This window comes from Ruditapes philippinarum, unplaced genomic scaffold (assembly GCF_026571515.1).
Source record: "Ruditapes philippinarum isolate M1 unplaced genomic scaffold, ASM2657151v2 ctg1454_1_1_1_1, whole genome shotgun sequence".
NCBI lineage: Eukaryota > Metazoa > Mollusca > Bivalvia > Venerida > Veneridae > Ruditapes > Ruditapes philippinarum.
Genome location: NW_026867000.1, coordinates 52,294 through 80,211, shown reverse-complemented (window position 1 = coordinate 80,211; position 27,918 = coordinate 52,294). Strand labels below are relative to the sequence as shown.

At 32.3% G+C, this 27,918-nt stretch overlaps 1 protein-coding gene across 1 annotated transcript; it reads left to right on the top strand.

The window, feature by feature from the left end:
- Positions 1-56: 56 nt before the first annotated feature.
- Positions 57-27,918, top strand: LOC132734464 (uncharacterized). The gene is made up of 16 exons (XM_060721204.1): positions 57-131; positions 285-489; positions 683-889; positions 1,316-1,555; positions 3,599-3,631; positions 5,089-5,307; positions 5,631-5,712; positions 7,503-7,645; positions 8,317-8,577; positions 10,797-10,943; positions 11,703-11,882; positions 15,782-15,886; positions 17,614-17,730; positions 17,908-18,087; positions 19,543-19,739; positions 27,568-27,918. The coding sequence occupies exons 1-16, from the start codon at positions 57-59 to the stop codon at positions 27,748-27,750; spliced, it is 2,574 nt and encodes an 857-aa protein (XP_060577187.1). The 3' UTR covers positions 27,751-27,918.

Here is a 27,918-nt window from a genome sequence, read left to right as displayed (position 1 = left end):
GACTAGTAGTCCTAGTCTCACATACTTTCTGCATTAGTAGTGCAAGATTAAAGACCATGGAGCTCAATTATCATGATGAAATTTCAAGTCGGCCACCCCTACATTACAAATCCGATGATATCCCTCTTGAGGTAACCTGGCGAACGCCATGAGGGCAAACGAGTATTGAGCAATAGATATGCTTAAGTGTACATGGTGTTAAATAAATATAGAATAATATACACTAATAAAAGTGTTAAATAAATATAATATCACGCTCAATTATCATTTTCTTTTCACTTCAGATGGTAAATGATGATGATGGGTGTGACGACAAACTCATTCTAGGAACAGATTTACAGGAGCAATTAAATGGGACTGAAATTGATGACAATTTTAACGAAAGAGTATTTATTATTGAAACAAACAATACGTTTTTAGTTATAACATTTCAACTGTGTTTTCAGAAATTCAAAGGAAGTAGGTTTCGTGCAGTTGTAAGTAAAGAAGGTAAGTTAATATCAAAATGAAATGCGATTTTCAGCCACATTTACGTTCTCTCTTCTATACAAGCAATATAAGTATGTGACTTAATTTTTATGAAACAGGTTAAAACATACTGTAACAAAGTTACTTAATACCTATAACCTTTTTTCTTCATGAAACTACTTGTTTTGAAGGATGATGTGAATTGGTGTTTTAGATATTCCAGCTTGTTTATCCATCGGTCCAAACGTGAATTGGAGCAATGGAAGGAAAGAGCTTTGCATAAATCCAGAGATGATACTCACGTCAATGTCGATTTTGAATAATCCGTTTGACAATTTTGAAGAAAGGTTTAGGATCCGGGCAAAAAATCATCACGGCATCGAGATTGAGTTTATAGACTTTTATATTGTATGCCCGATAGGTAAGCATCGTTTTCCTTAATCTTATTACTTGCAACATTTCACTGACTAAATTTTTTCTCCTGATGATGTTCACAGCTTAACAATGAATGAACCATTTGAAAATTCGTGAAATTAAAGTACTTGACCACAAACAAGTGAGTTGTCAAACTAATAAAGACTTTGTTTATAGAAACCGAAAGGAGTTTCCTATTCTTTTGAAGTGACGTGTTGATAGGTCATACATTAAACACAAATTTTCAGTAATCTTTGGAGAAAATTAATCAAATATCTGCGTTATAGACTTAAAAAGCTATTATTAACACAGAGAATACAATAATAAAGACACTGAGTTCTACGTAAAAGGTTTCACTTGAGTTTCTGTTGTCAATACATCATCTATGTAATCGTTTGAATATTGGAAACTATGAACGTCTGATATTTTTTAGAAATAACCGAGAGTCGCTCTCGCCTCACAATAATTGAAAGAAATGGCGACAAAGAAAATACATACTGCAACACAAATAAACCTCCGGAAAAAATCAGCTCCGAAGAAGAAACTTTGTTGATAGTATTTCGTAAATACGAAGACCCAACTAAAGCCTTTATAGGAAAAGAGGGATTTCGATTACATTACAGGACAAAAAACTACTCTTTAGCCAACTTGACCGAAATTACCTTAAAAACAGGTAGATTTATTTAAAATGACATATCTAATACATATTAAAGTAAAGTTACTTATATACATTTTAATTTAAACCCCGTATCACTTTTGCAACTGCTCAAAATCGGTGTTGCACGGTTGTGCTTATATTTTGACGCAACATCATAACGTTTCGCCAACATAGTGTAAAAGACACACTAAATGTTAGCGTTTCCCTATTAGCCTTTATAAGGGGTATATGCAATGTAAATGTAATCCTTTTTTAACTCTAAACAGGTCTTATATTTGATATAGAATAGATAAAATATATATATATATATATATATATATATATATATATATATATATATATATATATATATATTCGTGTAGTTTCATTGTCAAGGTCCAAGGGTATATAGTGAGTGACAGGTGACAGTTACAATAAATTTACATTTTATCATAAATCCTTTTATTTTTATAGATAAATTCCCATGATCGGTAAACATGGCACAAGGGAATTTCTGAAATGATGCAGCGGAATACAAGGAATGATCAAAATGTTCTCGGCCCGATATACAAGCCACTACACTGACATTAACGCACGATACGTCGTTCCGATATCTTATTGAAGATTACTGACCGAGAGACACGCGCTTGTACAATATTAAGTTACGTAAAACAAACACACTTTGATCAGTAGGGGCATGTGCCATTTAGATCAAATAGAGTAAGTTTCCTTTAGAAATGTGAACAAATGGGCTGCTGAATTTAAGAGGAGGAAAGAGATGATGAGCGGCCTGGGCGGCCAAAAGAAGCAACAACCAATGATGAAACTTTGTTTCACTTCAGGCTATTCTCACTGAGGTCTATGGCATGTCAAAGGTTTCCTCTAGATGGGTCCCCAGACAGTGACTGACGACCAGAAACAGACCAGGCTTGACATTTGAAGATAACCTTGTCTCATAGCGAGGATGAACCTGATTTTATTTACCAGATAGTAACGAAGAAAAAACATGGGTCCATCACTTCGATCCAGAATAAAAAAAACCAGAGCATGCAGTGAAGCACACTGGCTCACTCACTCAAAATTCAAGATAGTGCCATCAGCAGGGAAAAAGATGGCCTCAATCATCGTACTATGCAGACAAATTGAGACGTCTGCCTTAAGGAATCGCTCGTAAAAGGTGGGGCAAACTGACTCAAGGCGTTCGTCTCCTGCGCGGTAATGCGCCAGCTCACACATCCAAAGTTGCGATGGCTGCTGCAACTGACGGCGGCTTTGTAATTCTTCCCCATTCCACATTTATCCGGACTTGGCGCCCTCTGACTTCTACCTGTTTCTAAAACTGAAAACCAAGCTTCGTGGTAGACGTTTTGGAAGCAATGAAGGTGCCATGGAGGCGGTCAATGAGTTCGTGAGGACCAAAATTGAGAGTTCTATTTTGAAGGGTTAAACAAGTTGGAGCACAGGTGGGCAAAGTGCATTGATAAAGAGGGCAATTTTATTGAAACGTAGAACTTTTACAGGGGTTTTCTGACTACAAGAAGTACATCGGGCTGAGAATTTATTGATCAATCCTCGTAAACCTGTAACATTTAATTGATCAAAAGAGTGGGGGCAGTCTTTTTTTGATATTTTAGGCAGATATTTTTGAAATTAGTTTTGACTTTGAATACACTCATTCAATATCTTCAAGACATTAAATGATATAATTTATCATTTTACTTTTATCTCGTTATTAACCACATGTAAATAATGTTTTAGTACAATACAGTATTGCTGGGTTCAGTTCTTTTGAGATCACTTCACCTTGGTACAAAAGAAGTTAAGGACTCACCATCTAGCACTCTCATTGATGACATTCTTAATTCTATTTGAACGATACCGATATACGTATTATGCTAGTAAATTGTATATTCAATAATGAACTTCTTGTAGAATTATACAACGCGACTAATATACAAGTATTCCTAAATGTTCATCAAGCAAATTCAGCCGATGCATCGTTACGTAAGTTAATACAATGTTTGTTCCACGCAATGATTTTTTTAGTCACTAAGATATTACTTTTACTTCACATTATAGATGGCGACATGAAGGACTCAACTAAGACAACAGGTACATACTTATTATCCCCCGCCGAAAGGCGGCGGGGGATATAGAAATAGTCTCCGTCCGTGTGTCCTTCCTTCCGTCCGTCCGTCCTTCCGTCCGACATTTTTGTCCGGAACTTATCTCAAAAAGTATTTAAGGTATCAACTTGAAACTTCATAGGTGGATGGATCTCATTGAGGAGGAGTGCAGTGTACAAGAATGATAACTCTACCCTGCATTTTTTTTTAGTTATTGCTCTTTGTTAGTTTTTAAAATTAATTTTTGTCCAGAGCATAACTCAAAAAGCCTTTGAGATATCAACACGAAACTTCATAGGTGCATAGATCTCACTCAGGAGGTGTGCAGTGCATAAGAATAATAACTCTACCTTTCAAAATGTTTTAGTTATTGCTCTTTGTTATTTCTTATACTTAACTTTTCACCCGAGGGGAGCATAACTTAAAAGTGTTTGAGATGTCAACATGAAATGTCATAGGTGGATAGATCTTATTGAGAAGGAATGCTGTCCGCAGGAATGATATCTCTTCCCTATGTAATTTTTGAGTTTTGTTCATTTTGTCTGGAGCTTATCTCAAAAAGTATTTGAGGTATCAACTTACAACTTCATAGGTGGATAGATTTTACTGAGGACGGGTTTTCATTACCAAAAGACCTCTTACCTCTACTACATATACATTCTTCAAATGAGCAAACAAATTCGGCGGGGGATGTCCATGTTGACATGGCTCTTGTTTTTAAGATTAATATAGTCTTATCTTTTTTCTTTAATCTCAATTGTCGTATCAACAACTCACTGTGTATGTTTGAACCAGGGGACTTCGGACACTCTCATGTAAGGAAATCATCCAGCTTGCTTTCGAAAAGGTCGGAAAGAATACTTCACGTATTCCTCCAACGGAAAAGCTCAATAATTGTCATTATACCTTGCAGTGTCGTTACTAAAATGCCAACTGAATAAATAAATAATCGTCCGAAAGGTCCGGTGTGTCATTATCAGAACTTAAAGAACATTTAAGCTGTAAATAATCTAAATGTTATTTTCTAAATACTTTGGAGAATAATTCGGGTATTTGTTCCGAGCATATTGTTTTCATTGTAAATATTAGTGCATATTTTTTAATGAATATGTACATGTTACATAGTTTTAGTGAAAAACGCCATTAAATGGGAACCATTTCTTATTTAGTTGTTTTTAAAGATTGTTATTTGTATACAAGTATTGAAAACAGCAAAATAAGTAAAATTAAAATGTGATAAAGAATAAATAAAATTTTCTTGTAAAAAAATCAAGGGTGCAAGTAAATAGTTCAATGATGTCATTTGACTTGTGTATATCCCGTAACGTAGGAATGTGATTATAACGCAGGAACTGTGATATAGTAGCTTATACATACAGCTTAATTCTAAACATTAACAAAACGTGTCTAGAACACGAAATTAAAAATCATTTTACTTTGCAGTTTGTTCGCAGAAATTCAAAAAGTGTTACAAAATATTTTCGTCATCGATGTCCTGGTATCAAGCTGGTTCTGTTTGTGGGGAATATGACCAATTACTTGTAACAATACAGTCACCAAAAGAATTACAGTACATTAATTACCTACTTCGTGAACAGAGGTACGTTGATCGAAGAGCTGAGATGAGTGATTCAAAAGATTCAAGCTATAAAGCACATATAGGTGAGTTGGTTTTGAAGATATGACACAATTTTGTAATTTGATTATTTTACTGAGTTGTATGCAATTGGGATTATCATGAAACAATTTTTAAAATTCAAACGTTTTTTTACCAGTTAAGGCAATGATTTTAATACATTTTATTTTGAGTTGAGCACGCACGCATGCACGGAGCTCCTTTACTATGTAAAGACATCCGCCTAACGTATCGAGCACTCAGTGCGTAAGTAGTCGCCAAGTGTATTTGAGTGATGTTCTGAATCTGAAATAGTTCTATCGATGTTCGCTTTTATGGGGATGGATGTAAAGATGTGTTCACATTTCAGGATTAAAGCGCAAAATGGTCACAGATAAGAAAGAAAAAAAATATGTTTGGTTGAACAATTATGAAGTCATTTTTTCGCCTTGGTAACTATGTTATAATTTTACATAGACACAATGTGGCAGTGTGATAGATAGATAGATTTAAATTATTGAATAACAAGTTGCTTAAGTTTCTTATACAAGTTATTGCAGATATGTTAATAGTTCACAAATTGCACAATAAATGTATTATCGTCAACTGCATGACAGAAAATGTCTGACAATGAATAGATACTACAAATGTACTAAACTTATATTCTGAACACACAAAAATAAGTAATACAATTATAGTAAAATGACTGAATTAAAATACTAGACAGATACTGAATGCTAAAATGTTCCGTTTGAGATTCTTTAAAAGAGATCAAGACTTGTTATGTATTTAAGATATGTTGGTTACCTGTTACAGTCCTGATAACCATTTAATACAAATGTTTTCATTCCGAAACCTTTAACCTTTTGCCTCATTTATACGCAAAACAACGCACTTTCGACACCCACCCCCTCCTTAAGGCCTCAAATAGTGAAAAAATGGAGACTTTTTAATGAAAACATCCATCTTTTACAAAGTGCTTATAAAGTACATGAAATGGGTTAACTCTGGGAATAGAATAACTGTAACTATGTCTAAAACTAGTTGAGTAAGAGTTTATCTCACTTGCAGTTCGACAGTGGTCATTTAAATAATTCAGTGCATTATTATTGTGTATCTTATGTACATGAATTACAAAATTCAAAAGTACTGGTAACCAACCTATGAGTATGGGGACTGAGATTAAGTATAAATCTCACCATCTTATTCTATGTGGCCTAAAGTCAATTTTTTTTTAGATTTTGACTCAACCCCAAATACAAGGAGGCACACGCATAATCAAAATGGAATTGTTTCAATGAAGAAACTAAAAGCTGTTTAGTATTCATATTAATATATTAATTTTTCCTATATAAAATCTTTCGTTTTGCATCGGCCTTCTTAATTACTCGATTGGCTATAGACTCACTAGATTGACTTTGACCTAGGTCAGTACCTAAAGAGCTAACAGATGTGGTGAAGGTATTGCAGTATTATTACATACAATATCTAGTTAAGCTATATCTGATAATTAACTTTTTCACCTTCATGTTTGGTTATGTTTTAGATATTTCTATTTAATTAAAGCTGCAGGCCTCCAGATGAGCGAAAATATTTCAATAACATCAAATTTGAGAAAAAATGTACTAAGATTTTAGGAAAAGAAAAAATATTCAAGATCGTGTAATAATTTAAATGTTATGTGGGATTAATGACTGATTTTTCAGTATTTAAAACTATATTTCTACTGCGTTACTAACGCAGTATGGACAATTTTTGCATATTTTGCCCTCTTTTTCGTAATTCATGTGGGCTGTAAGTGCCATTGATAATTTGTAAATTGCTTCCTTTTGGTTATTTCAATAAATAATACTTTTAAACACATTTTCAAAATTTTCATGAAAATTAGCATGAATCTGGAAGCGTGCTGCTTTTATGTAGCTGTAAATGGTTTAGTCTTTATTTTGACAAAGAAAAACAAAAAACAAACAAGCAGAAAAACAAACAAACGGACTCCATAAAATAACAGAGATAATCCTCGCAAAACCAGTAGAAGCAGCAACAACAACAACACATATGTTGCCCGTATTTATGCTTAATGTTTATTAAAGTTTAAAGAATAATAAAAATTATATCGTTTAAAAAAAAACAATTTACACGTTTTCTTCCATTTATGTTTCATTTTGTGTAAGATGTATATTCGTTTCAGTTAACTTTGGCTTATCATGTTTTGGTTGAAAATTTCCTCTTTCACAAATTTCAGGGCAGTTGGTGAGCCATCATTTGGAGACTGTGCTTGTACAAACTTTCGGTCATTTATTATAGACAGAACATTGGAATCAGAATATTGTAACAATGCACATAATACAGATTATTTCATCTGTCAGTCGGATTATAATGAAAAGGGTAAAGCAAAATGTAATTTATTTTTGTTCATACTCCAACAGAAATGTTTTTGTCTTCAATGGTTGAGTTAAAGTTAAATTAAGTTTGAAGTTTACATATTATAACACCTATGCTATTTTCAGGGGTTATATGCAAGCTTCCAAACAAAACAGCATTTTACCTTGTTGCTTCATAAATTAACGTCTTATATGATTCTATCTTGTCAGAAATCATATCTTAGAATTTGTATTTGGTATATGGGACAAAAGAACATATTCTCATTTTGTATATTTTGCCTTCGACTTTTCTCTAATTGAGTCATTAAATGTATAAATGTTTAAATTGAACAAACAATTACGTACTTTGAATGCCAAAAAATAAAGTATATACAAGGTTAAAGGAAAATATATGTGCATGATTTTTTCGTATTTGAACAATTGAATGTATTTAAGCAAATCTCATAAATTACATTGAAAATTCTATTATGCATATGTAACTCTATCAGTATCGTTTCGAAATAGGTTATTTTTCCTATTTTCTTTGCATGTTTGAGTATTAAGGAAGCATAAGGTATACATGTTTTGGTATATATTGTTTCAGTAGTAATTTAAAACATTCTATTTGCTATTTGAAGTTAAAGTACACATTTGGCATGTCTTACCTACGTATGTTGTAACATTTTATATTTTCAGTTACCTCAAAGAAAAGCAGGTGTAATACTAATTTGTCTGAAGGAAACAAAACAAAAATAAATTACTCCTACTCCGGGAAGTTGTGTCAGAATTGGAGTAATCTAACGAAAAATGCATTGATACATTTCAATAAAACATTTGATCAACGTAAAGAAGTTTTAAAGAAAAATTCTACATTATGTCAAGACCCACATCGCTCTGGAATAATGGGTTGCTACGTGAATGACAGCGTGTCGATCTGGGAGCCATGTTTCTTTTCACGTATGCTTTTGCTGTTGTTAAAAAAAGTTTGAGCTATAAAGTAAAACTCAGAATCCTATACTCACAGCAATAGATAGATCTTTTTCTTTACGCTTTATTATTATTAAAAAAAAATGGCAACGTGTTATAAAAACTCCCTTTAAAATGTGTTTTCATGTAAACATTATTATGAAATATTCTGGATTTCCATTGGTTTTTCTATACACAAAATTGCCACATAAGCTTATAAATGATAAATTATTATCTTTAATTAAAAATAACATTTGCAAGAGAACATGTCACGTTTCTTGCTTGCAATTCAAAGAAAGCTTTCTTTACCAAGTATTATTAAACAATATACAAGGTGGACCTGTGACGAAGTTTGTAGAACACTTTCGTTTTTATTAGATAACATTTATATCAGGTTTGGTAATACAGTTTTCAAACAGATAATAGTCATTCCAATGGGAACTAATTGTACCCCCCTGATAGCTGATATATTTCTTTACTGCTATGAGAGGGATTTTATGTTAAGTCTTTCCCCTACTTCACATCAGGAAAGTATACATGCATTTAACAACACTTCCCGCTACCAAGATGATATCCTTAACATGAATAGTCCTTATTCTGATCAGTTGGTTTCTAAAATATATCCCAGTGAACTTAAATCGAATAAAACTAACTGTTCAGACGTTATTACATCTTTTTTAGATTTAAACATTTCTATCATTAACAACACTATAGTAACTAAAATCTACCATAAAATAGATGATTTTGATTTTAATATTGTTAACAATTCACATTAAGATGGAGATGTACTCCATGCTAATCATATGGGGTGTATATTTATCAATTAATTAGAATTGCTAGGGCGTGCAGTCGTGTTGATGATTTTAATGAACGCAATTTATTTATTACTAACACACTTCTGAAACAAGGTTATCGCTATCATTAATTGAGTAAATATTTTACAAAGTTTAACCATCGTAATTCAGACTTAGTTTTAAAACTTAATTGTAATTTAAAAACTCTTTTGCGACAAGGTATAAGCATACCTGATTTCTATGGAAATAAGGTTTACAAACTTCGTAGGATTATGGGTCATAGTAATTTTTCTGCCGTTTTCACTTACTACGAAACGGTTTATTAAAAGAGGTTATGACTCAATTATTTTAAGGCATACCGCATGCTTTGTACCCTTTTACAGTTGGACGCTACGCTTTCCTCTTTTAATTACATCTGACGGACTAAGTGGGAGACTCTATGATGGACAGTTCTTTAAGCCCTTTGGGACTGGACTGTCTTAATATTCGTCTTCTGTCTTGCTTCGTCCGGCCCTTGTAGGTGATTTTCTTGTTGCTCTGTCGTCCTTTAAGGCATCGAGTACTTTGGTAATGGTCTTTAGGCTGTAACATTTTTCTACATATTAACACAATCTTTTACGTGTTTAATTTATTTGGTATAATGTAACCATGACCATTGTTAGAATTTCACTTGGCGGGGATTAATTTTATTTACATTTTTGTGTCATTCAGGAATATAGTGGGGCTATGAGTGAGTTTTGACGCGCTTAAAACCGGTTTAAACTCCCCAGTGGTTTAACTACTCAAAGGCGATACCCCTCTGTGTTCCTTCACGAGTTTTTTATGTCTGTATGTTTACTTGTTTTGGATGTTTACATGTTTTGTGATGTCTGTTTTGTTGGATTGTCGTTGACGGTAGGAATTTTCTCACACCCTCTTCTCCCATTTTTTACCCCCCCCCCATTTCCACCCTTACAACCCTGATCCCTTTAATTCCTTTATGGGTCCGTTTTAGTTTATATAATTTCACATTCCATGTCCCTCTCCTTTCAGCCTTATGTTTGTTTGGTGCCTTCTGGGTGCCCTACTTGGGTGTATCGGGGGCTGCGTCTTGTAAGCGTTGTCTTTGCCTTGTTGAACTTTATTCTTGTTTTTTTACTTATTTCGTGCTTGAAAATAAGTACTGATTCAAATCATTTGCTGCGGATAATTTGGCTTAAATTTCAATGACAATCAACAATGAAAATCACGTTTCCATTTTATTTCTATTTTGCCCATTTTATTTGAAGAGTTTTTATAGTACATATTAAAACTCAATCTCGAGTCTATGATTTTCATGTACATTTCTTTTGAATCAAAAGCATTTTTTATCGGGTTGTGTTTTCCTTTCATTAATCAACACATGTTTACTCAACAAGGACTTTTCCCCCAATATAGAAACTGGTTCTGATGCTATGATCATGGTCAATGCTGATGTTTTTTTTGTATGCAACTCTACCAGACGCCGTATACCATGGGTGAATAAATGTGATAAAACGTTCCATTGTGAAGACAAAACCGACGAAGTTAATTGCACCTTGGAAGGTAGGAACTACGCTATAATTTTGTACAGTGTTATGCTTTAGTTTTATTTTTAAAAAATAGTGTAATTAATATATTATGCACTAAATATAGTGAATAAAATTAATCACGCATAATATGTCAGAAGACGAATATTGTGTGTTAAAATAGAAAGAGAAAGAGAGTTCCAAATAAGAGCCCTAAACGGCAAACGAGAATATTTTGCAGACATGGTTAATTTTTCAGCAATCTTTGAACTTAGAAAAAGCAGATAATTATTTTGATATTTCAGTTAATTATTAAAATATAATTATATGCACATATATGATATATTGTATAATTCATCAAAAAAATGGTAACACTATACACAAAAGATATCCTTACAACTGTATTGGCGAGTCAAACACATTTCCGTAATATAGACTAAATACATGATTTTAACCAGCTTTTCAAAAAGAAAAAATATGATGTAGATGGCTGTTTATAGCTATCGCCCGGCTTTTTGTGTGCATTCATAAGCATTCTTTGCCTAACTTCTTGTGCATTGCTCAAGGAATTAAAAAAAAATCAAAAAACCCTTTGACAATAGGTGCGCTTATGCATATTGTTTGGCTTTGTGATATGATCGATTCTGTCGAAGGATTCTGTGTCTTTACAATGATACGTTATACTTGCATAGAAACTAGTTTACGACACTCGTTTTACGATGAAACTTTGGAAAAGTGGGGAAAAATTGTCATTCAATTTCTTTATGGTAACACTATTATTTTCTGTACTATTTAGAACACGAACTTGCACGAGAGGTTGAATTAAGCTCCACAATTCTAAACGTATCGGTCGATGAAGGAGGAAACTATCATCAATGTGGTAGTAAGGAATGGATTTCCATAGCTGCAAAATGTGATTCTGTAATAGACTGTTTAGATGCATCTGATGAAATCGATTGTATACGACAAAGTACAGGTGACAAAGGCTTCTTGTTTTATTCTTTTAAATTATTTTCTGTCAGTAGATTATTTTTTAATTAATTAAAAGTGATTAAGTGGAAGCATTGTGGGTTAAAAATTTGAAGAATTGTTATTGCTTTGAAATAGAAGGTTATGGCTAAACAATTTAAGATACCAGTAACGTTTCTTATGTTCACTAGCAATACCTTAATCGAATAGATAAGAAAATATATTAAGTTATACTATCACCTTTCCTTTTGGTAACTTGTTCTTAACTTTTTACATATATGTAATATTTGTTAAAATATTTTTATCCATAGTTAAGCCGACCTTAAAATTGTAATAGAATGAAATATTGCCAATAAGGGAACGCAAATATTATTTTATTGATTGCATTCATGTGTACGAATATATATGTAGTCCAGATTCATTTTTATCAACAAATCAACTGTCGAAATTTTTTAATGTTTTACTTCTAATTAAGCTATTCCTAGTTCATGTTTAACATTTGATTTCTCCAGTAAATTTATGGAAGTGGCTAGCCGTACGGGCCCGTACGGCTAGCCAAAAGTTCTAGCCGTACGTGAGTCACGTACGACTAGCCAGGACTCATTGTATTGTCTAGCCGTACGGCACTTTTCAAAATTATATGGTTCCAAGTCGAACATGCATATGTTATTTTGTGCCTCATGATTATGATTTGGTTTTTTTTTGTTTGTATGAAAGATACATTTTTGTTAATTAAGCACATGGATCGAATAAATAATGATCAGAGTGGAATAAATAAAAAGAACATTAAAAAAAAAACGGTGAAAAGCAAAAATAATTGTATAATTTTCAAATACAGTAGATAAATATCGAACATACAAGTAAAAGCATAATCAATTAATTAGGCTATATCAAAGCCTACCAAGTGACTGACAATAGAATTTTAAAATGCGTTTCACTGAACATGCGAACTTTCCTTATATTAACAAACTTCTATACCGTCGGTAATTGATGCAATCATCAGAGCCCAACAACAATAATTTTCGTTTTTTTTTGTTTCATTTTAAAGGTGTCGAACATTAAACTTAATGAAACAAAAAAGAATTATCATCAAAATTTTGTAAAATTTTTCAATTGATGTCATTAAACTGCTACCAAACGCTTTTTTTTCTCAACGTCTTGAGATGACAAAGATCGATATTCGTACTTTTTTTTTACTGAAGCCAACAAGGCGATTAATCTCTGAAAAGTAAACATACGAAGACAGTTGCTGTTTCTTGCTTCAAGTCATAAAATAACGTATGCATTTTCGACTTCCATATAATTTTGAAAATCCTGTACGGCTAGCCAATACAGTGTGTCCTTGCTAGTCGTACGTGACTCACGTACGGCTAGAACTTTCTAAATTTATATAATAAGTACTTTATTTATAGCATCTCACGCCGGATAATATTGAGTTAATTTATCTCATTCAATGGTACGATTGCCTTATTTATACTCAGACATAAACTCAGACTCATAACATAATTATATGCAATAAAGCACGATTTAAAGTTTGAATGAAGAGTAGCATAAAGTTATGAAGCATCTAATGCCACGTTTATACTATATTGTCGGCAAGGGTTTAAGTTCAAATTGTTTATTGACTGCGCGGATGGATTTCGGCCTTTTCGTCTCCTCATCCTAGTCTTAGTTAGGTTGTACTTAGTTTTCACATGTATTACCGGGATAACCGTGATGAGTAGTTGGTATAAACAAATGGGTCCTCAAATTGGCATCATGTTTTTTGTCGCGGACTTACCTGATTTTCATCTTGTTTATGATTAACATTTTTGCGTACCGTACATTAGCAAAATAAAACTGCCATAGATTTTTGCAGAAAGCCCCGGCAGCATGGTGAAAATAACTAGAGAAGGTGGAAATTGTGACTCCACAAATTTGAATTAAAGGTAGTTGTGAGAAGAGATTACCATTATAATCCCTTATTGTTTATTGGTTATTAAACAATCACATTATGGTTAAACTGTTCCGTAATACGACTTCATTTTATTTTTTCCCTGATGATGCCAAAGTGAGATGGATAATCGATGGCTTCAGCGAAGACATAAGCCGGCTACATTTGAAAGTATTGGGTTATGTCTAGGATAGCTCTCATCGTAGTGTCCATCATCTCTTTGACGCATTTTTTTAATCTTTCTAGAAGTAACCACCTTCCCATTTATATACATTTAGGATCTTAATTAGGAAAAGATAACTAGATGCCTGAACTCTAAATATATGTTAATTACGTGGGACCTATTTAAAACAATGAGCATACTTTAATACAAAATAAATACACTTTCGAATAAAATAGTATCTATGTGCCAATGAAGCATAGTCTTGTACTAGTTGCATATCTAAAACGTTTAAAATCGTTTTCTATTATACTAGTAGTTATTCCTTGAAATTGTAATTGGATTTTGTGAGACTAGATTTCGACAGTTTAAGGGTATTTTATGATACATTTGTGTTAGCTGTCATTTCTATAACTCATTTGTATCTATCAAGTAGAAATACACTTTAAGGCACAAGTTATTTTTGTTTTGTACGGAGTCGAGTCAATTCACTGTACATCTATTATAATGCGAGGGGTAGTAATTATATTATAAACAAGGTCTCTCTATACATTGATTACCCCAAGTGTTGCAGCTCTGCATGTGAAATGTGGACTACCTGGATATTATGAAGGGCATGCAAACAGAATGCAAAAGCTAATATATACATTATCACATTTTATTATGCATTTTTTGGGACCTTAATAGTTTTTCATTTACTGCATAATTTCTTATATTGATTATTTTAAAACTAATATGTATAAAGTTTGTCATCCAATTTACTTCATTTCCCGTTTAAATTAAAAAAATCGAAATTGCTATTGTTTGCACTTTAAACCGGAAGCATGCAATGAAAGAACCTTTTCACATGTGAATCCCCACCTCATGATTTTTTCATTAACTTGGTCCATAAATGGAGTGAACTCTTCTTCTGTACGTACAGATCACAGACAAAAGGGTGAGCACAAAACGTCATTTCACAGATAAGAATTAATCAAAAAATCATTTATTGATATATCTTTATGACGATAATGTTAAAATACTGGTAATTATCCAGTTCAAGCCACCTATTATCTTGAACAATTTCAATTTAGCCAGCGAGTATCCATCTCGCTTTGGCATTTTAAAAAATGATTTAAAGTAGTTTTACGGAAAAGCGTGACGATAACGTTATTGTACACAGAGGGAATAAAGGAACATATTGTAGTATTCTATTCACATTAGTACCCTCTGTTGATTTTCACCATGGTTTTCTGCAAAAAAAAATCATAAAAATTTCATATTGCTTATGTTTGCTTCGAAACATTTCAGTCAATAACGGATGGAAAAAAAAGAAAAAAGAACAGCATTAAATGTTTGAACTATCCTTAAGACTGCCAGTCTTTTTTCATCATCAGAGCCGTGCATATTATCAAGCCCTTATGATCCGGATACACACCATGTGTACCAATATTTTCCAATCCGATCGGTTCTAAAGAAGCGGTACATCTGACATAAAGTGACAAAAATTATATTCTAACATTCTCATAGAAAAAAAAATATTAAAAATATGCCTTTCAAGACTCACTTTAAACTTTTGTCTTTACAACACTTAAACTATTGGCGCAATAAGTAAAATCCGACACATAACGTTTTCAAATGTTCAAATTCTTATTCAAAGCTGCAATATTATGTAATAGGATATTGCACTACATAGCTCAGTATTTATTTGAAATGAGATCGTGCAAGATATTTAAGAATTATAACTATTATTTGAATGTTTTGTTGTTTGTTTTTGTTTTGTGTTTTTTGTTTGTTTCTTAACTAATATGAAATCATTCAATCATTACGCTAGACTGCAATGAGAATGAATTTGCTTGTGCTGATGGAAGCTGTATAAAACTAGGTCAAGTCTGTGATTTCAAACCAGATTGCACAAATGAAGAGGATGAATTTTGTGGTACGATATTTTATGATAAAACATGTCTTAAACATATTAAATTGTCACATTGTTAAAAATGTGGTTGGTCCAATGCATGATTATCAATTGTAAGAATATGAATTAATGCCATCTTTAAAAGAATCATATTTATTTGAATGCGAGTTTATATTCCAAAATAACAAGAAAAATATATATGCGATGAGGTAGTTACATTTAAATATTTAAAATGAGTATCGTTGAAGCGTTAATAACTATAATTACCTTAATTATTTAAAAGTTTTTATTGTATTATATGTTTAGATGATTGCTTATAAAATAAAAAAATGGTGACGTTTTAATAGGTGACGTTTTAAAGATAATGCTATGAAACAAAAGGATTAAAAAAAAATATTGTGCTGGGACAATCGAGAAAAGAAATGTATTTGTATTACGACTCATTCTTTTGAGAAATCTGAATGTAAATGTCATGCATGTATATAACTTTATATTTAACACTTTTGTTAGTCTCCTACCGGTTTTACTGGAAGGAAAATTAGGTTTACCCTCCGTCCGTCCAAAAACTGGACCCAAAATATTGGTAGATGGTAGTCTGGATATTATGCACGTCTTTTTCTTTTCTCTATTTGTTGAAAAAGTTTGGTTGCAATGACAACAAAAGAATTAAAATATGGCAAATTTTTACCAATTTTGTGATAACCTAAAAAAGAAGTGAAAACACTGTATGGAGTTCATACACATCATTTTAATCTTTATAAGCTGCCGGTTTCTTTTTGTCGCGACGGATTTTTGGCAAATTCAACCCCTATTTTTACACGCTTTGAAAATGAAAACTATCTTTAATTGTTATATTTACGAAAAGGTTTATAAGTTAATATGTTTTATTTAACAACTTTCTTATGAAAATGCATTGAAAGTTTGCATTTGACATGGCAAAGTTTGTTTTGCCATGGCATTTCGGTATTTTACCATGGCTAATACTTTGCCAATATTGGCAAGATTTTTCACACATTTGCCATGGCAAATGTTTTTTTTAGTCACAAAACATTCTACAACTTATCCTTAGACTTGTTCTTCGTGCTATTGTTATGTTTGTTTTGCAGTCTCCATTTTTTTAAAATTTGCCATGTCAAATTTTTTGACTATATTGAGAGCTGTCCTTTCGCCAAGTTTCGGCGATCTCTTCAAGTGTTTATGCTTTTTCATTATAAGTTATTTCTTAAGATATTTACTGTAAACCTCAGATAATGAGTCTGATGATCAATCACATCATATGTGTCTAGCACGAAAAATATCAGAATTACCCCACTTGAACTGACAATTTTCATGAAAAATGATGTAGCTATAACTTCTTTATTTCCATTTATATCTGCTTCATAATAACGGTTTTCTTAGGTCACTTCTAGGTCAGAATCTTTCCAACAAATTTCCTTAAATAAGAGAAAAGTTGAAACAACAGTTATACATATTCATCCTGAGAAAATTAGATTTTCTAGTCATGTTTTTTGTATTAACAAAATTTCATTATTAGGCAGGCAAACGTAACACATAACTAAAATAAAGGCAAACTATGAGCTCAAAAGATTTAAGTTGATCAATGTTATTCATTCATTCAATGACATAATTCAATGACCAATGGCCCATTAAAATGAGCCTGGGGTTCTAACCTGTAGGGGACGTATGGATTGCTCGCAACTCTACGATAAATGCTTGTTTAGATAGTATTAGGTTTCTTTGTTACTTTGCAGAACTTCGAAACTGCGGTCTCAATGAATATGTTTGTGGTAATAAACAGTGTATACGGGACAGTAAAAGATGCGACTCAATCCCGCACTGTATAGATGGTAGTGATGAAATTGAATGTTGTAAGTTAAACGTTTTGCACTTTAATCATTCCGAACGAAATGTATTCACATTCTTTAAATTCATATGCATTGCGGCGTACACATCACACATACTTTTGCTTTTGCTTCAACACATATACAAATATATTGAATGATTGCTTATCATATAACAAGTCATTTTCCCCTCTTTTTTTCAAGTGGAATGTCGGGAATCTTTTCACTGTAATGGTGATAGATGTATAGATAATAAACTGGTTTGTGACAAGGTGCGTGACTGTGACGACGGTAGTGATGAAAGTGATTGCACGACTGACGATGATTTATCGTGCGAGAAGTGGTGGCACAAAGGCTATTTTGAATCTGGTCAAAGAGTTATTGGTAACGTTATTTATATTTCTTAAATGAAAGAACAAACAATAAATGTATGTGTAAATTTGACATACGTCGTTAGCATCCAAGATATTAAAAATGAATTGATATGACTTGATTTAAATCCGCTGAATGAAAAAACATGAAATGTACAATAGACTTAACTATAATGTACGAGGGATGTTCAAAAAGTTTGTTGACTGCAGTTCTACTGTTTTTATTTTTCATTTAACGTAGTAAACTACACGATTTTACAAGCAACCAATATTAGAATATGTACAAAAAATATAGCGTACAATTCAAAACAATGTGTTTACACATAACTATTCCGTAAACATTACAAATAACAAGGGGTACGCGACTTGGCAAACACTCATGATTAACAAATATGACGTTCGTGACGTCAAAATTTAAAATCAAATATGTCACCAGCGTCATTGTGTCTGAAAGTACAATTTTGAGATTTTGAGTGTTCCATGAATCCGGATCTTATAACTGTAACTTTTTTTTCTGTTTGTTCTGATGAAGCGAGAAAGGAAGCGGTCACATTTTCTAAGGGTCTGAGTTGATTTAATTGGTGATTTAAAGTGTCAGTTTAAAATCACCACCATCTGATCTTTTAACAAAATTATTGGTAAAGAAAAATATTTTATCTACTTACTATTATTATTAACCTTAAATCTACTGAAAACTGTCTCCCATTTATTATTAAACAAATCATGGAAAATACATGTAATATAAATAGTAACTATGTTTATTTATTGTAAATACTCATATATCCTGATGAATACAATAAAATATTGTTCAAATTTAATTGTTTAGAATAGAATATGTAGACCCGATGCAGAAATTAAACATGCCGGAGAGCTCGCAAACATTCATAATGTCCATCCTCTTCTAGTTCTTTTTAATTGACATCACAAAATTCCTGACACTTCGCCGCTTTCTCCATTGTTTGTCTGTAATCCTGTTTTCACTGTTTTTGAATCGCTTGCACCAGCTGAAACCGAATGACTTGCTCGCCGGCTCATTGCCCTTTGTTTATTCAACTACTTCCTATGGAAATGAAGTAGTTTCCGCAATTTAATGGCAAAACTTTCCGAAAGTGCGAATTTCGAGTTTTTAAACGGGCTTCAAATTTCGCAATTTACACTGCTGACTACTGCTGCTCAAAACTTGTTTGTTTAGCCATTCAACTTCCAAACGACGTCGAATTTCATTTTAATGTCATTTGAATATAAACAGATGTTTGCCCGCATTTTACCTGATGAAATTACACTTCAATCTACTTCAACATAATATATATTTAAACATAATACGAACATTTCGGCGTGTGGCGATGTTGCTTTGTCATGGTTATTAAAGGGCACATAGTTTGTTTTTTATGAACCAAGTAAATAATGACATCAAAAGTCCACAACCTTTTTGAACCTAAGAGCTGTCATACAAATTAATACATTTCAGATGGTATGAAAGTGTATTGTGACTATGGTTCAAGAGCAGGTCTTCAACCAAAAATAACTATGGAAATTAGAAATTTAGATTTGGATGCAAAGAGAAACATTTTATACACAGAGTCTTCAAAGACAAAATATCTTACTTTCACCGAAGATAGTGAATTTTATAATTTTGTAACAGGAATGAAAACATGCACAGTCGATGTGAGTATAACATTTATTTCGTGCGTCATTATTTTTGCGTTTATTTGTTTTCAGGGTGCCGGATTCCTCTTTATCCAAATTTATCAGACCGAATCATGTTCTGTTCTTTATTTTTAACAGAGCCCATTAAGATTGCTGGAAATATATATGTAATTTTTCATATTTAAAATACTGCAAAATAACATGGTAATCCCCTTTGTATTTATTAGCTCTTTTATAGGAAAATAATATGTCTGTGCGCATCGATCTTAATATTTTTGTATATACAGCATACATGTTTTGAATATTCAAGGCTATATGCTTCTAAATGTCACTTGAAACAAAATATAAAATTGTATTAACTATGACTTATGTTAATGTAAAATGTAAAAATGAAAAAGGGCGTGCAAAAAGTTTAAAATTTCATAGAGAGATTGCACATCGCTTTATTAGCAAAGATTTTTTTATCGTGTTTATTTTGATCTACGTATCAAATCTATTAAATAGAAAACTACATTCATTCATTCATTCATTCATTCATTCATTCATTCATTCATTCATTCATTCATTCATTCATTCATTCATTCATTCATTCATTTATTCATTCATTCATTCATTCATTCATTCATTCATTCATTCATTCATTCATTCATTTATGCATTCATTCATTCATTTATTCAATGAATATTAATGTCACAACAGGTCTAAGGTTGAATAAAAAATGTTTGTAGCCGCTGTATATTGTTAATGCTTTGAAGTATTTATGCTTTAAAGTATTATGCTTAGTGGTCCGAGGATATTTGTTGAGTCCATTTGCCCTGAGCTTGGCATAGTTGTCGAAATATATAGTTGTTTATTTTTCGTGCATACCTGTGTGCCATAACTTCTTCATGCATGACGGAATTTTGAAATAACATTAGTTTTTTAGGCACAAATGCTCATCATGAGATTTTGTGTCATGCACATTAATCACGTCAGAGGTCAAGGTCGCCTAATAATACAATGGTAATATTGTGTTCCGCACATCTCACCTATGTTTTAAATCTATCGATCTTGATTGGTTGGCGTGTTAAAATATGTCTGAAGTAAATTTACCAGCCATTTTTGCTCCTTCCATGTGAATACGATGGCCTGTTATGACAAAATGTAAAAGATAGAAATTCATTATACTATAATATTTTTAACAATTTATAAGAGCGGCGATGGTAGATACAATTATATCATATTTAAGTTATTTATAATATTTATAATTCAAGACAGTACCTTTTGACGGTTTATGCATAAGTGAAATAAATAAAACTGCGATCATTTTCTTAATCGTTATTTTAATTTATCATGCATACTTCACACATATGTAAATAATTATGCAGAATAACAATAGCAATTTAATGAAGAATCAATTGTCAGGCTATTGATTATTTGTATTAAAATGTTGTTAATCTACTAGTAAATGAAAACATATTATCACTTTAATTTATAAGAGCAAATAATAATAATATAAGGCATGAAAAGTAATGTTGATATTTGTTTTTCAACGATAAGTTTAAAAAAGTAACTACAAAATTTTCCCTCTTCCCTGACACGAAGCAAAGCGTATCATTGTAATGCATGGATGACCAGTATATGTATAAGTGATGACAAAGTCTGCGCTCTAATAACAAAATATATTTTATCAAAAGGGGCCATATCATGTACAAAAAGCATTGTAGTACATCGTTTTTTTTAAATTTTATTTTATGCCCTCGAAGGGCGATATTTGTAATTGCACTGTCCTTCAATCTGCCGTTCATTCGTCCGTCCGATAAGCTTGTCCGCTCTTCATCTCCAAAACAACTTGGGGATTTCAGTGAAACTTCACAGGATTGTTAATCACCATGCTTAATTGTGCATAGCATTGAATTGTTTTGGCCCAGTTATTGCCCCTTAATGGTCACTTCTTGCCAACGCTTCACCTCCAAACCGCTGGAAGGGGGACTATAAATAAAACTTCACAGGATTTTTCGTCACCGTGTCTAGTTGTGCATAGTATTTTAATTTTTAACTTGATTTTTTTCGGCTAAGTTATGGCCCCTTAATGGCCATTTTTTGAGGAAAATAAGCTTTCCGCGTTTTCATCTCCAAAACCACTGGGGGATTTCTGTGAAACTTGTCAACAAGCATAGTTGTTCATAGTATCTTGATGTTTAGTAACTTACTTTTGTCCGCCCTTCATCTCCAATACCTGTTAGGAAGTTTCAGTAAACATTCATCAAATTGTTTGCATTGTGCCATTTTTGTGTGCATTATTTTTTCCCACAGTTATGGGCCCTTGATGATGATTTTAAGTAAAATTAGAATAGACTTATTTTCCTGCACTTTTAATGCACTTTTAATGCAATTTCAGTAAAGTTTTTGGAATGATATTTATCAAAGGCGGTCGGGTTTATAATACCGGTATTTTGCATATATTTCGGATTTTATTGGCATAAGTCACTTTTTAGTGACTGCTCTTGTTTTTTTTTGCGCAATGAATCTTTTCTGAAAAATATTGACACAAAATAGACCCGATCTCCATTGATTGGCTTGTATTTTAACAATATTTTATAAACGTAGGGCTAACATAACCCCCTTACCCCCTCTGGGTATTTTTGTACACGTTTATAGCATTAAAGCTAACGGTATATGCTATCGATTGGCACTTGTTGACTAGTTGAAACGTTTACAATGAATCCAATACAACAAGTTGATTATCTCCTCTTGAATCATATTTTTATATAAGTTCATAAGATCTCTTCAGATATCTTCTTTTTGACGGAGTGAGTTTGGGATCTAAACATTGTTTTGAGTTGTTAATATATGTTTCATGATTTATTGTAAAATTTTAAAGTTTTAACATGAAAAATAACATAAGAAACGGCGTCTGCCATTTAAAATGGCCGCCAGTTATTGAACAGATAAACAATTCATAACGATAATGAATGTGTTTATACCCATTTATAAATAGTTTGATGTAATTATTAAAATATATGATATGCTTAGAGAAACTAACAGTACGCTTGGTAGAATTATAAAAAGTCTGTTCTAACATTTTCAATATTATTTCAATTTTTTAAAAAAAGATATTAACCATAATTGTTTAGGGTCGATTTGAGCTGCATTAAGAATTTGACAAGATGACATGCAACAATTGCCTTTTTTCCTATCAAAAACTTAATAAACTCTCACTTTTATGAGAAACAATTCGAAAAAATGGTAGTTGACTTCTCCGTTCCGTTCCTGATTCTGTATATAAATATAACTGTATTGAATTGTATAGTTTACCATTATCAAAATGGCTAGTTGACAGATAGACTGCTCGTTCCACCAAAGGTAGCTCGTCTTACTTCTATTTTATGTAAAATGACTATCCCTTAGTTGGTAGTTTTCTCATTATTATTAGAATAATAAATGAGATTAATATATTGCATTTTATAAACATTGTTACACCCTTAAAAAACATTAAAAAGTTATTTTCCCCTTTTTCAACAAAGACGCGCACTGTTAAGTAGTGTCCTGACGAATTGGCTGAAAGCTTTATTACTTGGAAATCAGAACCATTTATCAATACTTCAAAAGAAAGTTTCGACAAAGGGAATGTTTCGGATTTCGCTGTTTCGTCTAACTTTCTATGGTTCAAGTGTCTGTGACAGCTAGATCATGGCAAGCAAATTGTTCCCAGTTGACCTGGCTGGATCACTCTAAAATCAAACACACTCTACAGAAGAGTACAAGTCTCCTATTAATGCCCCAATTACAGAAAATGCCACTGTTCAGAATTCTAGAAATTTCATAAAGTGTTTCAAGGGATGTAAACCAACAGTACACATGTGTGACCTTTGATTTGCCTGCTGTTAAAAAGGCATATTCTTTAGTATGGAAAAATCAGACTTAGTACAGTGATTCTATCATACATTTAGATGGTTCATTTGATAAGGCGATTTGCAAACAGCTTCGTAGGAGTGGTTTCTCAGAAGTTTTGAAAAATCTTATTGAACAGGTTATGAATGGAAAACATTATAACAGAGCAATTTGAGACCATAGATTAACAGTTGAAGCTCTAGAAAGACAAGTTTTTGAGGAGTTTATAGCAGCAGTTATCCAAATTTAAAACTACAACCCAAGTTTAACTTTGAGCTTAGAATCAAAGGCGTAAAAACCTTGAAGATATGTTATCTATTGATTCTGTCACTGAAATTTACAAGGGATATCAAGAGTTCGAGGAAGACATCAGAAAAGGTGACTTGGGGAACGGCACAGTTTAGATGGATTATTTTGACAACGTTTGCCTGGTTCTTTGTTTATGAGGGCCACGAAGGAAAAAGATTTGACCTATACATATCAACATTACAAAAAATGTTACTATTATTCTTTGCATATGATCATCAGAAATATGCAATATATCTATTTGCGTATGTTCTTATGTTGATAAACCTTGATTCAACACACCCAGGAACAAGAAAGCTTCTTTAAGATAATATGATTCAGCTGAAACTTTGCTGCCTACTACAGATAGGGTCAAACACGACACTCAAGTGCTAGCTATGTTGAGGCTAAATTCCGCATGACCGGCATGTCATCAGCGGAACTTCTGAACTAATTGATACTCAGCCAGCAAATACAGCTGCATCTGAAAAAAATGTCACGAAACTCAAAGAATAATTATTAACTTTATGAATCCATCTGCAACATATAATAGGGATGTGTTCTGTTTAAGTTCAGGGACTCCTGCATCAGAGGGGATCGAAAAGAATCTTTTTATGCCGACCGAAATGGACTTGAAGCGCACAAGAAGGTTGTCAAAGAACGTCTGGTTGATAAAATCGTTTGTTTTTAAGCTCAACTGAAGAAGCAAAACTGAAAAACCTTTGCCAATACAAAGAAAGTTAAGACAGTGACATCATCTCAGAGCAAGCTTGTCGAATGTAATGCCGCTTGCAATGTCTTCGGTCAGCTTATCATGTTCTCAGAAGAAAATGACATAAGTCTTGACAAGACATTAACATACCTACTTGGACCTAGCACTTGGTCTCTACCTACAGCAGATGGATTGTCAACAAGGACAGGCATATCAAAACTAATGCATGACCACGAAAGCGATTTTACAAACGAAAAAGAGGCCAGATATTAAAACATAACATACATATATAACGTAAATGCCCTAATTCAAGCACTTTCTTGTCTCCCTCCAACCTTTGAATATGTCTCTGAAAAAGTTTTTGAGATTTTTCCAAATATGAGCGTGAAGACTTCGTGACGGATAAGTACAAAGCAGAATCGTAAAAATGAAAATAAGAAACAATTGATAAGATTGCTTTTTTGATGAATAGTCTAAAGATAAATACGCTCTGCAATTGGACAAAAGGAGAATATACTATGATTTTGAAAATACATGCATATGCCTCCACGGTAAAGGTGGCAAAGTAGAAATTTTACCGATTCCAGATCTAAATACGTCTCAGGTGGACGCTGATACCAGAATTATGCTACAAAGCAATAATTTCACAATCTCTTGATACTGATGTTATGATATATCTTCTAATGTATGCACAGTATATCAATAGATTAATCCTATTTGACACTGGTGTGTCTAATAAAAGAAGACTGTTGAAAGTAAATGAAATCTTTAATAGACTAGGAGAAGGCAAAGCATTTGATTGGGCTATATAGTTCCCCGAATGTGATACAACGAGCGCTTTTATGCGCAGATGGAAAATTAAAGCCTTAAACATTGAAAAAAAAACATTGAAAATAAAACAAGTTTTCAAGACAATGGACAAGAGTGTTGATATTTAAGAAGATTTTAAATTTCTCAAACAATTTGTTTGCATTTTATACAGGAACGACAAATATAGTGACATAAATAAGTTGTGTGTTGACAAAAGTTTAGACCAATTGCAGACATACTTACAAATACCAATGGAATTGACTTGAGTTTAATACCACCATGTCGTTTCAAATTAAAGATACATATTTTTAGATAAAATTACCAAGAAGTTGTGTGGCGAATAGCCTTTTATTTAATTCCCAACTATTTCAAGTCCTGATAGATATGGGTGGAATATTGGTACAACCGAAGGACTCAAATATACTTTGACAGAGGGAAATACAGAACCACCAGAATTGCTTTATACCATAGTTATAAAAATGCTTGTGTTAGTGTTAGAAGATGATGAAAATGAAGAAGAAGATCTAGAAGGAAATTGAGATGGTAAAATATATTGATGACATTGTACGTGATAATAGATATATGACTCAAAAGCTGTATTGTAAAACATAGGAAAAGGGGTGTAATTTTTATTCTTTATATTATTAAACCAAACTGAACAAGAGGAAGTCTATACGCACAACCTTTTTTATTTGAAGTGAAGTTTTGCTTTTTTTTACAAAAACAAAACCACGAAGTTTATATTAAAAATTTAAAATGTTAATAAAATGTCAAGAAAATTGCAGCCATTTTGAATTTGGCGGCCATTCTTGAAAAGTAAAAGTATCAATAAATTATCAAGGAAATAGTTTTAGACACCTAGTCTATCATTCAAAACAAAAACCGACCACATATCAATTCACTTGGTTAAGAAAATAAATGGTTATTTCAATTAAGCTGTTTATTAAGACATTGTGATAAGGGGAGATAATTCATAAGCGTTGCGCCTCCAGATTCCTGTCTATTTTATGAAAACTTAAAATGTGTACTCTCATCATGGATTGTTTAATATTTTATGCACTTAAAATATTGATATAAAAATGTGTCTCTTACACACGCTATTTCTTTTGCATCTATTCTTTTTTTTGGAAGATTTAATTTAAGTAGTACTTAAGCATTTATCTTGTGAGGAGTTAATACTATGTTATCCCCTGGTCAGCAGTTTCTAGTAAGTTTTAAGGTGTACAAAAGCTAAATATATGCTGCAAAATAAAATTTGGAAAAATAAATTGCTTCCAAATTGATTGTTTGACAGTAATATTGTAGTAATATGCCTCTAAAGTGAATGGTAAATAAGCGTATTCTTTCCAGCCACAAAACTGCACAATTCCGCGTTATTGTTGCTCAATTCCTGTGTTATTTGCACATTCCTGCGTTATTGGATATACACGTTAAATATTAATTATCAATATGATTGTAATTTACATAATTATACTTGGGGGAAAGTAAAACTGTCCAAATATATACATGTCTAATGTACTTCAGTTAAGAAAGTTTCTATCATAATGTAATTGTTCAAAGCAAAGATGTTAAAACATTTGTTAATTGTATTGAAAGAGAGTTACTCACTGTGAATCTATTCATTTCCTTTATATTTTTACATAATTAAGGAATTCCCAGATGCATAATGAAAATAATCTAAAGAAATGCAAACATTTGATAAGGATAATACAATATTAGTAAGTGAATCTGGTGTTATATAACGTGTGCTTATCAAAATCGTTGTATCATATTGCACTAGACATAACTTATATTCTTAAACTGGTAAGATTATCGTTAATCTACTATTCTGAAACAATAAGTGTGTATTTTGTTTCCTTATTCAATAACACATCACATAATAAAAGCATTTTCACCGTGACTTTATTAAGTACTTCTCATTTAAAACACGTTTAGGGTTGGGAAAGGCCGTATGACATATGAACATTTCTTGTCTATTTACTAAATTGGATCAAACTTGGGCTAAACATCATTATGGACAAAAATTTCACATTATGTAGGTAAAATATGACCCTGAACTTTAGCTGACTAAGAAAAAACTGAGAACGTAACCCAGTTGTTGCAAAAAATTACTTCGTGGGAGAGTCATGCCCATGTTTCTCGTCTTAACTATACTTTCTTTTATAGGTAAAAAGTACTTGTCATCTACCCGAATACAGCGCTTCTATGTTTGACGAAAATTATCAGCAATTTTCAAATAAGCTTTGTCAATGCTCTGAACATACATTTAAGCTAAACACTATCTACATTTATGCACACCAAGATCTAATAAATGCATCAATACAATTGAGGTATGTATATAGTGTGTAAGTTAATCCTATTCATTTTGATTGTGTTCTACAATTTTGAAATGTTCGTCACTGACATTTTCGATACCAGTCTTCAACATAGAAGAGAGAGTACGGTGTGTGTTTTATTAAAATTGTGACGTATGCAGGTGACGTCAATTTTTCATCACACAGACAAGGAAAATGACAG

What these genes read in the sequence shown, in the direction of transcription:
- LOC132734464 (XM_060721204.1), top strand. Translation starts at nt 57, where the DNA reads ATGGAGCTCAATTATCATGATGAAATTTCAAGTCGGCCACCCCTACAT. An exon ending in TTATATTGTATGCCCGATAG is followed by an intron (nt 890 to 1,315) that starts GTAAGCATCGTT and finishes GATATTTTTTAG; the next exon opens with AAATAACCGAGAGTCGCTCT. An exon ending in CGAAATTACCTTAAAAACAG is followed by an intron (nt 1,556 to 3,598) that starts GTAGATTTATTT and finishes TTCACATTATAG; the next exon opens with ATGGCGACATGAAGGACTCA.